The following is a 17,588-nucleotide window of genomic DNA, read 5'->3' as shown; positions in this document are numbered from 1 at the left end:
TTGTCACCATCAACCTTCCCATATTTACCTTTCCATGTTCATATGCTTAGTGGAGCTGGATTCTGCACCTCTAAGAATCTATGTTGAGAGCAAAAAAAGAGGCAGTGTGAGGTACTGGAGAGAACATCAGCCTTGGCAGCTGAGGAATCTGGGTTATAATAGCTCTGCTGTGTGGCTTTGGGCAAGTCACCTAACTTCTCTGAGCTTTGGTTTCCTGATCCTTTTCTTTTTTCTTTTCTTATATTTTTAAGATTTTATTTTTAGAGACACTTAGGTGGCTCAGTGTATCAAGTGTCTGGGTCTTGATTTCAGCTCAGGTCATGATCTGAGTTATGAGGTGGAGCCCTGCATTGGGATCTATTTCTCTCCTTCTTCCTCTCCTTCTGCCCCTTCCCATCCCCACACCTGCCCTCTCCCTCTCTCTCTCTCTCTCTCTCTCTCTCTCTCAAAATAAATAAAGTCTTTTTTTTAAAAAAAATTAAATTTTAGGGATGCCTGGATGGCTCAGTGGTTGAGCTCTGCTTTCGGCCCAGGGCATGACCCTGGAGACCCAGGATCGAGTCCCACACTGGGCTCCCTGCATGGGACCTGCTTCTCCCTCTGCCTGTGTCTCTGCCTCTCTGTGTGTGTCTCTCATGAATAAATAAATAAAATCTTTTAAAAAATTAGTGAAAGGGAATAGAAGGGAAGGGAGAAGAAATGTGTGGGAAATATCAGAAAGGGAGACAGAACATAAAGACTCCTAACTCTGGGAAACGAACTAGGGGTGGTGGAAGGAGGGCGGGGGGTGGGGGTGAATGGGTGACGGGCACTGAGGGGGGCACTTGACGGGATGAGCACTGGGTGTTATTCTGTATGTTGGCAAATTGAACACCAATAAAAAATAAATTTATTATTTAAAAAAATTAAATTTTAAGAAATAATCCTCTACCCAACATGGGGCTCAAACTCACAATCCTGAGATCTAGAGTTGCTTGCTCTACATACTGAGCCAGCCAGGCGCCCCCTAATCCTGTTAATGTGAAGATTAAATTAATTTTTTAGACAGATTGGTTACAAATGCCCTCATTATAACTGGTAGAAATGTCTTTCAGGACTCCCTGCCTCCTTTTGCATCAATTTCTGCTACCAAGCAATGTTCTGATGGCTGAAAGGACAAAATAAAATGCCTAGGACAATGCTGAGTCCAGAGCAGATATGTAATGAATCAGGATTTCCAAAGTGTAATCTGTGGCCCATTCAGCACCAGAATCAGGGAGCTTGTCGGAAATGTATGTTGAACGTAGGGGAAGGGAAGGAAAAATAAAATAAGATAAAGACAGAGAGGATGGCAAACCATAAGAGACTCTTAACTCCAGAGAATGAACTGAGGATGGCTGGAGGGAAGGTTGGGGGAGGGATGGGGTAACTGGGTGATGGACATGAAGGAGGGCACTTGATGGAATGAACACTGGGTATTATATGCAATGGATGAATCACTAAATTCTACCCCTGATATTATACTCTATGTCAACTAATTTGAATTTAGATAAAATCTTGAAAGAAAAACAAAATAAACAAAACACAAAACATGAGCATAGGCTTCGGGATTAGACAAATCAAAGTATAAATTCTGGTCCTTCTATGAATTTGCTTAGCTGCGGGACTTTAGAGAAGTGGCCCAACCTCTCTTGAGTTGCCTTCCTCAATTTTAAAATAGTGATAAACAACCTCCACCTGCCAGGGTTGTTGGGATAATCTGAGGAAGTGCTGTATGCAAAGCACATTTTAGGTGCTAGGCGGGAGGAAGAGGGGAGGGTGAAAAACCAAACAGGAAGTGTTTCACTGTCTCCCCATGCCTCCTCTGCTGTCCCAAGTGCACTGGAGGTGCAATCTGTGTGTCCTTCTCAGACAACAATTTCTGGCCATCCAGAGAAAGCAGAGACCCTCCCTGAAAGACTGGTGAACCACCTAGGACCCTTGCAGAAGGGGCAATCAGGCGGGTCTGCAAGGAGCAGAAGCAGGGGTTATATGGGAAATGACTGGATCGTTGTCCAGGGCCACACTAAGGGACCTAGGACCAGAATCACCTCTCCCAAGATCAGGCCTTGCGGGGCAGTGGAGCCAAGCACGCCATGGTGGGTGAGAACACAGACTCTGCAGACAGACTATTCAGGTTTAGATTCTGGCTCTGCCACTACTGGGCTCCACCTGGCTGGCAAACTGCTACTCATCCTTTGAGACCCAAATGGAGCGCCCGGGTGGTGCAATCAGTTGAGCGTCCAACTTCTGATTTCAGCTCAGGTCATGATCTTGGGGTTGTGAGATCGAGCCCCATGTTAGGCTCCACGCTGAGCTCAGAGTTTGCTTGAGATTCTCCCTCTGCCTCTCTTGCTCATGCTCTCTCTAAAATAAATAAATAAATCTTCAAAAAAAAAAAAAAAAAAAAAGAAAAGAAAAAAGGACCCAGATGAAATACCACCTCCCGGGGCCAACTTAGTCATCCATTCCTCTGGGCCCTCAAAAGCTCCTGCTCACACACTCAAATACTATTCAGGAATTTACCTGTTGCCTTGTCTATCTTTCCCACAGGCCTGGGAGTTCCTTGAGGGCACCCGCATTTCTGGTACAGAAGATGTGTTCAGCTAAATGTTGATTTGGTTTGAACTCCAACTTTCTCAGTCTTCTGAGTTGCCTTCCTTTCCCCCACTAAGGGCCTCCCACTCTACTGCCTCTCCCTCTCCCTGATACAGACCCTTTATCCTCCTGGATTTTAACTTCCAGATCCCTTTTTCCTGAGGGTCTGAACCCGTTCATCGCTGATGTGGAAGGAAGGCTGCACAGAGAGACCTAATGTTCATTTCTCCACCTAGGCTGACTGCAAAGGACTCCCACGGAAGGAAGGTGAAGTGTTCAGAGTCCATGAGACTGCCTGGTCACAGGGACTGTGGGGGAGAATCAGTTATTGATGAAGCAATTCCAGCTCTGTGCCCAAACTGTCTGGGGTTCAAATCTTCCTCTGCCACTCACTGACGAGAGAGACACATTTCCTCTCTGTGCCTAGGTTTCCCCCCTATAAAACAGGGTTAATAATTAGTACCTCATAGGGTTGATGTGAGGACTAAGTGAACTTATAACACAAAACAGTTGGCACTATGTCTGACACAGAGCAAATAACTCCATGAACACCATTATTATCACACAATAGTGAAGCCTGGGAAACCCTGCTGGCAGCAAAGACTGAAAAGACTATCGAAGAAAACTCGAATGTAGGCAGAAGTTAATATTATATCATTTCCCTCAAGGAATCGTCAGGTGTCAGCGGCTGCAGAAGGTCTCCTCTGGAGCAGCGTGCCCATCCCTGCGCTGATCACGACCATGTTTCCTGGTCTCACCCATGGGCCGTGGGTTCACTAAGAACAGCTCTGTCTGCACGTTCTCGCAGCACCGGGTGACACAGAGCAGAGTTGCGGGGAACGTCTGCCAAATAAACAAGCTCACAGTGTAACCTGAGTCCTTGACCAAGGCCCCAGGCACAGTCCTTCTGGAGAGGCCCATTTCATTGGTAAGGCAACTCCCCCATTGCCTGTAGCGTACATTCCTAGAGACCCCCCCAAATCCCTTCCAATCCCCCCAGGAGCTGGGAATACAGAGAGGAAGAGCAAAGGCTCTGCTAAGACTCCTAGAGGTAAAATCAGTTCATATATACTAGACACTTTCCATGTGGTAGACATGGATCCTACACTTTATAGGAATTATGTTGCTTGTTTGAACAACTCTATGAGTTTGGTACTATTATTGCTCCCATTTTCCTCAGGCACAGGCAAAGGCTAAGAATTAAGGACTCCGCTTGAGGTTACTTGGGTAAATGGCGAAGCTGAGATCCAAATCTACACAAGCTGGTCCTCAAGCTCGAGCTCTTGATCTGTGTTCATGCAGGGAGACATGACGGGGTGAGAAATCTCATCCGAAGTGACTTGTGCCCCGACAGAAGGCAATCTGGGGTGAGAAGTGAGGGGGCTGTGGGAATGCATGGCAGATAGGTGGGGGGTGATCAAGAAAATTTCTAAGAACAGCTGTGGAAAGAGAAACAGGCCTAATGGGCGTGGGCCATAGGTCAAGGTCATTATCAGTGACACCCACCTCTGCTGAGTGGAGCACTGAATATGCACCACACGTGCTCTGATCACGTCATCTCTCATTTCACTTTAGTGATCACCCAGGGAGGTGGTTGTTACCCCCACTTCAGAGGGAGGAGGCCCAAGGCCCAGAGTGGAACACTTACCTGCTAAAAGGTCCTTCACAACACCTAAGTGGTAGATCCTGGGTTCAAGTTCAAGTCAATTCCACAACCCCTGTTCTTAGGCCTCAGGCCACACTGGCAAACAGGAACCGGTGAGTGTGTGGTAGGGACCTGATGCAGAAGACGGAGAGCCATGCTGCACTCCAGCCTAGGCCTGCACTTGCTGTCTGTGGGCCCCTCCAGCCTGCCTGAGCCGTGTGTGTGCATTGGGGTGGCGGGGCCGGTAATTAAGGACCTTGTTCAAGGGTCTCCCAACTATAAGAGGAAGTGAAATAATCAAGCAGCAGTGGGGTGGACTGACGGAGGCAATTTCCTCACCTCCCCTGCCTAGTGCATTCACCAGAACTAAAAATCAGCAGATGTGAAGGCAGGCACGCAGACATCCCTTCCAGCGCATCACGAGGCTTAAAATAGCAGAACCTCGACGGTAATACTGTTGATAATGTTGATCACGGCTCCCATTACTGAGGACCTACTATGTGTAAAGCTGTAAACAGCTTTACATCATTTCCACCATTCTTCATAACACCACCATGAAAAAGACATTAGTGACCCTTCTCCCATTCCTCATGGGAGAAAACTGAGGCTCGGAGAGTGTCGCTGGCCCAAGGTCACCCACCTGGGACTAGAACCCAGGTCCGTCTGGCTCTGACACCCACATCTTAACCAGAAAGAACACTGGATTAGGAGTCCAGGATCTAAGCCCTGCTTCTAACTCCCGGTGTGGCCTCGGGCAGGTCTTCTTCTTTTTTGAGCCTTTGTCTCCCCACAAGAGGTTGGTCTAGATGATGTCTAAGTTCCACTTCCACTTAGACCCTCTGTGACTCTGAACTGCCATGCCCGCTTGCCCTCTCCCCGCCCACCACTCCAGGAAGCCCAGCAGGATGCCAAAGAGCCACCCACTCCACACCCACAGAAAAACATGAAGTATTGTCTTCTTATGGCTGCCTCGTGATCCAAACCAGCCAGGAGACCCAGAACCACAAAGCCACAAGATTCCCTTGAGCCGGATCATGGGAGTGGGAGCCCAGAGGGCAGAGAGGGCAGAGAGGTCAGGCAACCCCTCGCAGCCACCACTTCCTCTGCCCTCACTTCTCGGCAGTGTATGCGGAAGTGGGAGAGCCAGGCTCTGGCTCGGTGCCCTTCTGGCCCATTTCTCTGGGTTCCGATGGCTGGCGGTGGTGGGAATGTGGTCACTTTGGGGGAATCCCGAGCTCACTCTGGAAAGGTCAAATTCAAGTGGAGGATTGATTGATTTATATTTTTTAAAGACTTTACTAAAAAATAAATAAATAAAGATTTTACTTATTCATTCATGAGAGACACAGAGAGAGAGATAGAGAGAGGCAGAGACACAGGCAGAGGGAGAAGAACCTGCAGGTTCCATGCAGGAAGCCCAATGCAGGACTTGATCCCAGGACTCCAGTATCATGCCCTGGGCCAAAGGCAGGCGTCAAACCACTGAGCCACCCAGGTGTCCCCTCAAGTGGAGATTTTAGGACAAAAATTATTGCTGGGCTCCAAAAGCAATTTTCACCCACCATGCGCTGTGGCTGGAAAGCCTTGTGGCATCTGGGATACTCTGTCCCCTTCGCTCCCATCCTCTGAAGTAGTTGCTAAAATCTCAGATCCTGGAGTAAGAGAAGCCTCCCCCTCAGGACAGGTGAAGGGTACTAAGGTCCCACTCCCCCGTTACTTGACACCCGCCTCCCTGCCTCACTCTTGCCCCCTGCAGTTCATCCTCCACACGGCAGCCAGAGCCTTGTCAAAACCTCAACCAGTCATCCCTGCCCCCCTCCCCGCTTGGAGCCCCACAGTGGCTTCCCATCACTCTCAGAAATGCCAATTCCCCCAGCCTCCGTCCCCATGCCCGACAGGGCCCTGCATGACCTGGCCCCTCCACGTCTACCTTTTCCTATCTCTTCTCCCCTTGCTCCCTCTGCCCAGCCGCATCAGCCTTCTGCCCAGCCACATAACATGCCAAACCCCACATCCCTGTTCCTCTGCTCAGAACTCTCCTCTCCCACATCGTTGCCTAGCTGCCCTCTCCTCATCCTCCAGGACTTGGCTCAATGTCACCTCCTTCCTTGCCCCCCTTTTGACTAGCTCCCTTCCCATCTTGCAGCTAACTCTCCATCACATCACTCTGTTTTCTTTCCCTTCTCTGAAGTGATCTTTCTGGTGGTTGGTTTCCCTGTGTAGTCTCTGGCTCCCTCCCCTATAATACATCTCCTCAAGGGCGGGATCTTGCTGCCCCATCCACTTTGGTCCCTACAATAAAGGGGGACCTCATTTTGTTCTTACAACTTTGCAGGTGAGGATGCTGTAGTTGAGAGAGGTAGACCGATTTCGCCAACGTCACACAGCCAGGAAGTGACAGGACTGAGACCCAGGTCTGCTTAATACTCAGGCCATTTCTGCAAAGCCTCCATGGACGAGGCTCCCACAGCCGGGGGCCCACTGTGAAGGGCTCTCACCCAGACAGGCTGATTCACAGTGAGACTCTTAGCAAGGATATCAAGAATACAAGGCCTGTCCACTTTCTAAATGGTCCTTCCTCAGAGATACAGGGCAGCTGGGGCTCAGTAGTGGGGCAGGCACAACCCTGGAGGTGAAGAAGCATGAGCAAATGCCTCCCAAATGAGGGGAGCCCACCAGAAACTGGGGGGCTAGGAAAACCTTCAATTCACTCAGTGTTGTGCAGAAAGGAAAACTGAGGACCAGGGCAAGGAAGAGATCTACCTAAGGTCACTAGTAAGGTCACTACCTAAGGTCACTACCTAAGGTCACTGACTAGTAGGTCATGGCCGGTGGTCTCCAGATCCAGGAACCCCTCCTTGGCCTGAGAAATGACAAGTGAGACCCAAAGCCCAGGTTGTAGGAAGAGTGCCTGCCAGAGATGCCAGGCCTTGAGGGCAGGGGCAGGGCCAGCAGAGTGGATCTGAAGCGTCAAGACAAAGACAGGACTCAAATTCCTTCCTCCTTTCAAAAAACATTCATCAAGAGTCTAGGCTAGACCTTGGCCCTGTTGGCAGAGGACAGCAACGCACTTGGGAAATGGACACTTCCCTGGAGAACCGCCTGGGAGTTTCTAGAGAATTAAAGACACACAGACCCTCTGACCCAGCAGGAACAGTCCCAGTCCCCACCCAACAGAAATGAGCGTGCGGATCCACCGACAGGCGCGCAGGAATGTCCAGCGGCCCAGACAGGAATGCCGTCGGTGGACACAGGCATGCATCTGCCCAGGGCGACACCACACAGCCTGCAAAGGAGCACGTTCTGGTACAGGCAACAACACGGGCAAACTGAGAACCGTTCACTGTTGACTGAAGCTGAAGGAAGCCAGACCCAAGAATACATACTATGAATTCATGCAGATCAAGTTCAAAGGCAGAACTAGGGTGACAAAGCAGGTGGGCAGCCACCTGTCACGGAGAGTGATGGAAGGGGGCACATGGGAACTTTCGGGGGAGGTGGAAGTGTTCTATGAGTGTTGATCTCGGTGGTGGTTATGCAGGTGTATACATTTGTGAAAACTGAGCTGCACAAGGTGTGCCCATCTTCCTTAAGGAAATCACACCACGGATTTTAAAAAACTTACAACCTTGCCCTTTGGAAGCACACAGACCCGCAGAACAGGACTGGCACATGGTTCTCACAATCAGGATCCTAAAAGAAGCTGGTACCAGCGGAGCCCTGCTGTGTGCTGGATGGAGCTGGTTTCTTTGAGAAGAGCATCTGGTTAACACTTCCAACCACTGTAAGGTCGAGGCCCCAACACCTCCACATCAGAGGTGAGGGAATCGAAGCTCAGAGAGGTGATGTGGTGTCCAAAGGGATACAGCAAAGAGCGAGGGAGCAGTCCTCCCTCCCCTTCTCCACTCCCCATGCCACGAGCTGGCTGGTCCCTGGTCCCCTCAGTCCCTGGTCCCGGGCGGCCGCCTCCTCTCCAGGGCTGAAGGGAACAGTGCCTGTGTACTGGACTTCCGTGAAAGAGCAGCTTAGGAAATGCGCTCTTCCTCCGCCTTCCGCTGCCTCCACCCTCCCTCACCCCCTCACTGCCACAGATCTCTGAGGTCACTGCAGCCCTGGCCTTCCGCCCAGCGAGAGGGAGCCCCAGCGGCTGGGCAGCGGTGAGCTGGGGGCGAGGGGCAGCGATGAGCTGGGAGTGATGGTGTTCACCAGGCAGCCTCCTCCCCTCCCCTGACCCAGTCTGCGGCCCCATGATGCCAGGAGGGCTTGAGGTTAGAGACCCCACCCTTGGCTCCGCTTCACGAGTGACGTAACCCAGTGTCTGGACTCAGAGAATCATAAAATGTTTATTTGGAATAACAACCACCACCACCACCACCATCACCACTGCTTGCTCAGTTCTCAATGTGGGCCAAGAGCCATCGCGTGTTTCGTGAATCCTCACCACCAGCCCTCCAAGGCAGGTACGGGGAGGATCCCTCACTATCCACAGAAAGAAAGCGAAGCTCGGGAGGGTTAAGGGACTTCGCTCAGCCTCACAGAGGAGAAGTGGTGGCAGGGGGATTCAAACCCAGGTCCTCCCAGCTTCCAGACCAGTGCATTATGCCCGCGACCCTGCACATTGTTGCTGAAAGCGCCCCCTGACTAGGTCTGTCCCAGCCACACGGGGTTACAGATGGCACAACTAAGGCCCAGGAAGGGAGACTCTCTTACACAGGGCCACTCAAAAAGTTAGGGGTGGGGCTTGGCCCAGAAGCCACAGCTCTAGCCTTGGCCTGGCTTTCCATGACCAGAGCCTCGGAACAGGCCACGTGCACCTGGATGGGCCACGTGTGGGAAGCAGGGAGGCCTGGTCCCAGGCAGAGGTAAATATTGACATGATGGTGTTTACACTGTAACCCTACTCCTCCTGGCTGCGGCCTCACCCCCGGCCCGCCAAGGAGGAAAAGGAGAACGAGGGGGAGGAGGCCTAGGGGCCAAGGCTGCTCCTCCTGGTCCCAGGGGCAGGTGGGCAGGAAGCCCGGGACATCTCCAGTCGGGGGCTGCCACCGCCTGGGCTGCGGCCCACAGGGCAAGGGCAGGAGCCAGGGAGAGGGCGTCTGAACTGGGAGTCACAGGCCTGGGTTTCAGTCCTAGCTCTGCCAATCATTGGCAGTGAGACCCAAGAATGGTCGGTGAATGGGGAGGAAAGGGCTCGGGTAACTGTCAAGCGCTGTGCAAAGGTGAAAGATAAATAACAACATTTCAGCCCCAGTTAGCTCCCCACGCCTCTGGCCGCTGCCAGACGGTCCCATCCCTGTCCCCAGGGGGCTTTCCTGGGAAGGCAGAATTTCTGCAGAAGTGGGTGGCAGCTTGGGACTGAAGCCAGAATCTTGAGGAATGAGGAGGCCGCTGCCTGGGTCCAGTCCCTAATTCCCTATGTGATCTTTGAGTGTCGGCTTCCACAGCTCTATGATGGGGATAAACCTACTTCCTGGGGTTCACGTGAAGGTCAGAGAGGTTTACATTTAAGTGCCAGGCACATGGTAGATCCTCATTTTGCCCCCTCAGTCTTCCCACCTATGAAATGGGGGAGGTGAATCAGATGGTTAGAACACAAGCACTCGAACAGGCTTAAGATCTAGCAGCCAGGGCCCCCTCTCTGTCTCTGAGAACTGAAGTTAGACCCTCCCTCAGCTAATTTCCTGAATGTTCTCCAGAAACTTCTTCCTCTGTTTACATCTACCCCACCCCAGATCTCTGTGGGGAGGAGGGAGCTGTTCCAAGGCCTGTCAATGAGCCAAGATAGGCCTGTGGATATTTCTGCCACCCTTGCCCTTGGGGGCCCCTGGGAAAAAGGCAAAACTCCGAGGCCCTAGACCCCTAGTGCCACTCACTGATAGTGGGGTTCAATCAGCACTGGCTGTTCATTAAACCTCACCACCCTCCCCCCGGACTATAACTCTTTAAGGACAGGAGAATATCTCCTTATTTTCGTTTCTCTAAAATGTGGCTCCTAGGAAGCATTCCATTCCACTCACTGTAGAAGCACAAATGCCACCTCTTCTGGGAAGCCTTCCCTGATACATACTCATGGCCAGGGTGACCCTAGAGCTATATCCCCAGACTGGCACTACCATATTCTACTTTGTTTTAGAGCCATTTTGAAATTTTGTCCTTCCCGATCAGATCAAAACTCTTTGAGGCCAGGAGCCATACTGGTTGTTTGTATGAAAGGATGTGGAGAGGATGGTCAACGTCTAAAGGGGAAGGGGCTTTGTGCAACCTCCAGGGCCACAGCCTCCCCTCTCTCCACTGCCCATTCTGGGCAGCATGATGGGGGTATGTGGTGGGGTAGAGGGGGCAGTAACTAGTGTCTAGACCACCAGTGTCTCTCCTAGGGCCACTCTACCTGCTTCCTAACTGGTTTTCTGGCTCCCAGCCTCACTCCTCCTACCCCGAAGGAGCCTGTAGAATGTCTCAAAACACAACTCTGACCACATCACTCCCCTCATTCTGAACTCCAGAGTGGCAGTGGGAGAAGCAGGCTCCATGCAGGGAGCCCGACATGGGACTCCATCTCAGGGCCCCTGATCACACCCTGAACCGAAGGAAGAGGCTCAACCGCTGAGCCACCCAAGCATCCTAAGCCCCAAACCTTTAACAAGCCCCTCCCTGCAGGCACCTGCCAGGGTCACCTCCCAAGCGTCATCTTCCTAGCCTCCAGACAAAGTAATTCCTGAACGTTTCGTCCCATCTTGCACATACTGCTCCCTCTGCCCGGAACCCGTTCATTCCTTAGACCATTCATTCTTTAGACTATGGCTTTAATGCCACATCCTCAGGGAACCTTGTCTGATCCACAGGTGAGGTTCCCCTATCTGCTCTCTAGCACCCTACCTGTCTCCTTGGCAACAGCAGTTGCACTTTTCATTTCCTGCTCCTTATCTGCCTTGTCCGCCAGACTGTGGAAGAGAGACCTAGCGGCCTGTTTGACACTGACTGCAGCCCCAACACCTGGTATTGTGCCGGGCAGACTTGTTTGCTGAATGAACAAATGAACACAGCACTTTGACTGTGGCAGGGTGCTTACCTAGTCAACTAAAAAGAAAAAAATGGAGTGGAAACACAAAAAGTCATAAACATTTGCTGATGGCTCCTCCCTTGCTGTAGCCATCAAAGCGTGGACTTTAGCCAAGCGGGTTATGTCATGGCTAATGCCTGAAACTTTCTGCTGAACCCACGTTGTATGCAGTCTTCTTACTCCTCAAATCTTTTTGCTCCCAACAGGGCCTGGTCTCTCCGATTCTGTCTAGGAAACAATCTATTTAGTTTGTTTAATTGTTTAACAACAATTAACAATATGCCTGTTTACCAAAAAACTAAGCAATGTCAGGAACACTGAGTGACCCAGCTATCAGCATAGACGCTGGCCTTAGAGGGAAGGGTACTGCCGGGCTCCGGGAAGCCAGAGCGAGTCCTTTTTTTTTTTTTTTAATATTTTATTTATTTATTCATGATAGTCAGAGAGAGAGAGAGAGAGAGAGAGAGAGAGAGAGAGAGGCAGAGACACAGGCAGAGGGAGAAGCAGGCTCCATGCACCGGGAGCCTGACGTGGGATTCGATCCCGGGTCTCCAGGATCGCACCCTGGGCCAAAGGCAGGCGCCAAACCGCTGTGCCACCCAGGGATCCCCAGAGTGAGTCCTACTGGACTGGTGCAGGGGGTATGTGGCTGCCCTCCCATCTTCAAATAGCAACACCCTTCCTCAAGTTCTTAGGCACTTCTACATTGTAGCCTAGATTGTATCCTCATGACATCTTGCAAAGGATGCAAATCTGCCCCACTTGGTAGGAAAGGAGGTGCAGAGAGGGGGAAGAGCTGACCCAACGTCATATAGCAAGCTGGTGGTACATCTGGGGTTCAAACCTAGGCAGTGGACGCTGTCCTCAACTCAGCCACTTACACTTATGATTCCCAGCCCTCAGCCATGGCTTTAAGCTCAGTCCCTACATTGGAATGTGGAAGAACATTCTCAAGAGGCCACAACAGCAGACTGGGAACACTGGGTTGGGCTTCCTTTCCCCCAACCTGTCTGCCTGGTAACCCTCTAAACATACAGGAGGCCTGTGCCTGCTCTGACCCTATCTTGCTGTGTGACCCTGGGCAATCTCCTTCACCTCTCTCTGCCTGTTGCTGGGTGATATAAAGACAAGCGAAGACAGGAGATATAAAAAGCCCCCTGAAAACCCTCACCCCAAGCCTGTACTGGGGGGTCCACTGGAGGCCTTTAAGAATTGCACTGACATCCCACCACCACCCTGGGTGGGGAGCTGAGGACCATTCAGGACACTGAGCCAGGACAAGAGGGAACACTTGTCCCCTCTCTCCACCCGCTCTCCAAAAGAGCCCCATTAGGACCCTGGGGACCAGGGCAAACTTGGCCATGTTGGAGGGAACACAGGATTTGTTTAAAACCCGTGGAACAGGAGATCCAAGAAATAAACTCTTTAGTAACCCTAAATCGCCCCCACCTCAGGAATGAGCACAGGGACTAGTGTTTAGGGGAAACCAAAATGACAGGGGCCAAGCAGGCCTGACGTCAGCCTCCACCCCTGGCCGCACACACGGTGAGTCGACAATCCACGATGGAGCTCCAGCTCCTCAGCCTAAGCATCAGGTCATCTGGCCCTAGCCATGTCCCTTGCTCCCCTTCTCTCCTCTTTTTTGGCTCTCTCATGCTCAGGTGCCAGGCAAGCCCCATTCTGGCCTTTCCGAGAGCATTGCTCGTTGCTCTCACGTCCCTGGGCCTCTGTACACAGAGGTTCCCCCACCTGGAAGTTCTTTCCAATTCAGATGTCACCTGCTCAATGAAGCTTTCTCTCATCTCTCCAGCCAGGAGGAAGTCCTTGCCTGGCCCGACACCCTGCCTCTCCCAAAGATACAGCATCTAGCCTGGGGATCCTTACAGACAGCTATGGACTGGCAGTGGCTCCCCCAACAGTGTTTATGACAGTTTTTCCTCCTTAGCATAGGGCATAGAGTAAGTGTTCAACAAATCTTCGCTGAATGATGGACAAAGTAATGATTCTCTAAGTATCACTGTCCCCTTCTTCTCCTGTCATGACGACCTGTAACCCTTCTTCCCAACTAACTAGCAAATCGGTTAGATGTCACACAGAACTTCCCAGTTTGAGCCTGAGGTTGTACAAGAAAGGAAATAAAGCTGTATTTGAGCAAGCACTCTCACTGGGTTAGCTCCCCGAATTCCCACACCACCTGTGTAACCAAGACCTTTCATCTCTTCTCACAGATGAAGAAACTGATGGTCAGAGGTGAGGGTTCGACTTGACCCAAGTGCCTGTGGGCAAGTGGGAGAGCCAGGCTTCAAACCTCAATCTGTTTGATGCTGAAGCCTGGAAGGTTTCTGAGGTTGTAAGCCTTAGAAAAGTATCTCCGAGGCTAAGTGCCCTCTCTCTCTTTGGTGGTTTCTAAGGAGGAAAAAGTTCTCTTTCTAAATAACTTAGGTCCGGGTGGGTTTGGAGGCAGAGTGAAAGATATGACATCAAGGTCTCACCCCCTTTTGTTGCTCATATGCTAAGATCTTACATCAAGGGCCAGGCCACATGGTGTGAGCTCCCTGCCACTGGAACTGTCCAAGTGGAGCATTCCAGGGGAGATTCCTGACCAAGGAGGTAGGATAGGTCCAAGATAGTCTCTAAGACACAATTTCATTATTAATGACCGGACAGGCAAGGGATGGCAGAAGGGGAGCAGATATTGGAGGTGATAGGAGAGAGGAGGGAAAAGGGATTTGGTAAGGGGATTCCAGCTCTGGGCAGGGCAGAGGTTGGTCCCGGGGCAGCATTGGGGGACTCTTCATGCCTATAGGGGTCCCATCTTGCCCCTGCCTGGGCCCCTTCAGGTTTGACAGCATCATCACAGAGAAATGGAGGTGGCTGTGTCCCTGGGACTGGCAGCCATCATCACTGGCACGTGCCCTATGTGGTGACTTGTACACCCGTCACAGGGCACAGAACAGGACTAGGTGAGAGGACCAGAAAGTCTCCTCCAGGGGAAAGAAAGCAAAGAGAAATAGGTGGCTTCCACCCCCGTGATGCAGAAGCGATCATGAGGCCCTGGGGAGACCACCGCAAGGTCCATGCTTTCCCTCCAGAGACAACACCCCTCCCTAAAACAGCCCCCAAACAAGCCCAGCCTCGACCAAATGGGTTTCTTTCCCGGGGCTCCTGAAACCCCATGAAATCCCTCTGTCAAGTCCCTTTTCCCTGATGTCTCTGACCAACGCCCCGGGCAGTCCCCTCCTGAGGACCATTGCTGGGAGATGCTGGGGAGACCGGATCACCGAAAGCAGGGTCCCCAGGCGCTCCCCGGTCTCCGACAGCCGCCAACCTCGCTGCCTCCACTCTCGGCTCCTTAGGCAGTCCCCGAGTGCCTCGACTTCCACGGGCTCTCAGAGTGCGCGAGGCTCGGCCACCCACGGTGCGCCAGCCCCAGCCCAGCCCCAGCCCAGCCCCAGCCCGAGCTCCGCGTCCCGGGACATTCAGGTGCAGGTGGATCCAGCCGCGCCGCAGTCGTCCCCGACCCCGGTACGGGACCCAGCCCGGACGCCCGGGGGCTCGGCTCCCCGCTAGGACTTCCGGACGCCCCGGACCAGAACTGCACCAACTGTCCCCGAGACGAATCGGCCACCCCGAGCCCTCCAAACCCGGCCGCGGCCAGCTGCCCAGAAGCGAGCTCGGCGCGGCCGCCCCCGAGCCGACCCAGGCGGCGCCGCCCGGCCGCCGAGCCCGCCCGCGCGCCCCCCGAGCGAGAGCCGCAGCCCGCGCCCGGCCCTCCGCGAGCCCCGCCGAGGCTCCCGTAGAACTCACCATAGTTCCGGCTCCCGGCCCCCGGCCCCCGGCTCCCGGCTCCCGGCCCCGGCCCCCGGCTCCCGCCTCCCGCCGCGCTCCTCCGACGGCGCGGCAGCTGCCCCGGCCGCGCGCTCGGCTCCCCGCGGGCGAGCGCGGCTCCGGCGCCTGGTCCCCGGGGAGGCGGGGCCGCCGAGCGGCCAATGGCGGGGCGCGGGGGCCGGGCCGCGCAGCCAATCAGGCTCCGAGCCCGGGCTCGGCCCCGCCCCCCGCGCCTCCTTAACCCCCGGCGCGCCGGGCTGGAGCGCGGAGCGTGAGGACCCCGCGGCCGGCGCGGGCGGGGCCCGGGGCGGGGGGGCGCGGGGTCCCGACCTCGGCGAGCTCGGCTGCGGGGGCAGGCGGAGCCCGGGGAGCGGCTCGGCTGCGTCGGGTGTGCGGCGCCGGGAGCCTCGGCGACCTTTGTCTCCTGCCTGGCGCCTGCTCTGGAGTGTGACCCAGGGCGCTGCAGCTGCGCGTGTTCATGTGCGCGCGCGCGTGTGCGTGTGTGTGTGTGTGTGTGTGTGTGTGTGTGTGTGCGCGACGGCAAGGGAAGGCGGCGGGAGGGGAGCGAGAAGGACCCGCTCTCCCCGTGCCTGCGTCCAGAGGAGAAACTGTCTCTGCCGTGTGTTGTGTAAAAGGGAGTGAAGGGGGGGGGGGGGGGGGCGGGCAGCAAGGGCGTGTTGTCTGTATTTGTATGACCTGTGACCTGTGCGTTATGGGCCTGTCGTGCATGCATGTCCGTGTGGTAGGAAGAGACCTTGTGCCCCTGCAACAGAGAGCAGACCCCCGGGGGGCATGGCTTGTGGTGTGCTTGTGCAGGTGCATGCACCCCTGGGGGGCATGGCTGTGGTTTGGTACACTGGGGGGGTAGCCTAGGTTGTGAGAAAGACAGGAAACCCTTGTGCGTGTGATGGACGTGTTTTATTTGTGTGACTTGTGATCACTTATGTTTGTGTCGTGCGGAGAAAGAGACCCCAACGAGTAAGAGGCATGATGAGTGTATGTTCGGGAGAGACGAAGCCCTCCTTGCAGGAGATGGAGTTTGGGCTTTAAAGGAGGTATAAGCGTTCATAAGGCAAAAGGAATGATGTGGGGACGCCTGGGTGGCTCAGTGGTTGCCTTTGGGTCACCAGGTCATGATCCCGGGTCCTGGGATCAAGCCCCACATCTGGGCTCCCCACAGGGAGCCTGCTTCTCCCTCTGCCTGTGTCTCTGCCTCTCTCTCTCTTTCTCTCTCTCTCTCATGAATAAATAAACTCTTAAAAAAAAAAAAAAGGAATGATGTGGGAAATCCTGCCTACCAGCGTGGGATTGGGGGTAAGGGAGTTGAAAGGGCCGGGGAGAAGTGGATTCTGGGAGAGAGGGCACTTACTGCCAGGATGGGGAGCAGGAACAGCTTATAGCAACCCCTGCTCAGGAGCTGACTCTGGGTGTGCAGGAGAGAAGGTCTAGCATACAGTGCCATGTTCCAAAGGGCACCATCTGTTCCTGGGCAGTGTGTGTGGCAACCTAGAGACAGCCAGGGCCTCTGTGGAAATAAATCTCCTCCCTGCCATTCAACAGCACTCTGAATTCCCTAATGTAGGGAGAAAGACATGTAGGAGGGTCACCAGTCAAAAGTCACAAAATAGCAGACAGGAAGCAGGGTAGACAGGAGAGGGGTGGGCCTTGCCCTAAAGGTGACCAGATCTTCTCTGTCGTTGACACTGTCTCCTCCATCCCCGAGGTCAGGTAACGTGTCATCATCAGCTGCCTCGGCCTGGGCTAGTTTCAGATTCCTGGCCAAATGTCTTCCTGGGAATTGTAGCCTGATACCGGGAAGAACATTCTAAGATCCAGGCAGACACAGACCCACCTATCCTGGGTCCACTTAGCAGTAGTGGGATGTGGGGGATTTCCTCCTCTTCTCTGGACCTCAGTCTTCTCTGTAAGATGGGATTTGTAATTCCTGCCCCCCTTCCTGTACTGATGTGAATTTGTTGGTTTCCTAGTACATATAAAAGTTATGTTTATACTATAGTCTATTAAGTGTTCAACAGCATTATATCTTGAAAAAAAAAAAGAACCCAGTGTATGTACCTTCATTAAAAGATACTTTTGGGGTGGGCACCTGGGTGGCTTAGCCAGTTAAGCCACCAACTCTTGGTTTTGGCTCAGGTCATGATCTCAGTCATGAGATTGAACCCTGGGTGGAGCCCCACATCGGGCTCTGTACTCAGCAAGAGTCTACTTGTCCCTCTCCCTCTGCTCCTCCCCCAGCTCGTACTCTCTCTCTCTCAAATAAATTTTTAAAAAATCTTTTTTTAAAAGTAAATTTTAAAAAGATACTTTTGGGATACCCAGGTGGCTCAGTTGGTTAAGCATCTGACTCTTGATCTCAGCTCAGGTCTTGATCTCAGGGTCGTGAGTTCAAGCCCTGTATTGTTGGGCTCCACGCTGGGC

At 53.2% G+C, this 17,588-nt stretch overlaps 1 protein-coding gene across 1 annotated transcript in view; it reads right to left on the bottom strand.

Moving 5' to 3' along the window:
• Window positions 1-15,266, bottom strand: part of ECE1 (endothelin converting enzyme 1) — a 116,215-nt gene extending 100,949 nt beyond the window's left edge. The window contains exon 1 of the mRNA XM_072750880.1: window positions 15,129-15,266. Coding sequence (XP_072606981.1) covers window positions 15,129-15,131 — 3 coding nt within the window. The 5' untranslated portion in view covers window positions 15,132-15,266. The remainder of the gene's footprint in view (window positions 1-15,128) is intronic.
• Window positions 15,267-17,588: the final 2,322 nt, after the last annotated feature.

The sequence above is a fragment of the Vulpes vulpes genome, chromosome 2 (assembly GCF_048418805.1).
Source record: "Vulpes vulpes isolate BD-2025 chromosome 2, VulVul3, whole genome shotgun sequence".
NCBI lineage: Eukaryota > Metazoa > Chordata > Mammalia > Carnivora > Canidae > Vulpes > Vulpes vulpes.
This window is presented reverse-complemented; position numbering and strand designations above follow the sequence as displayed.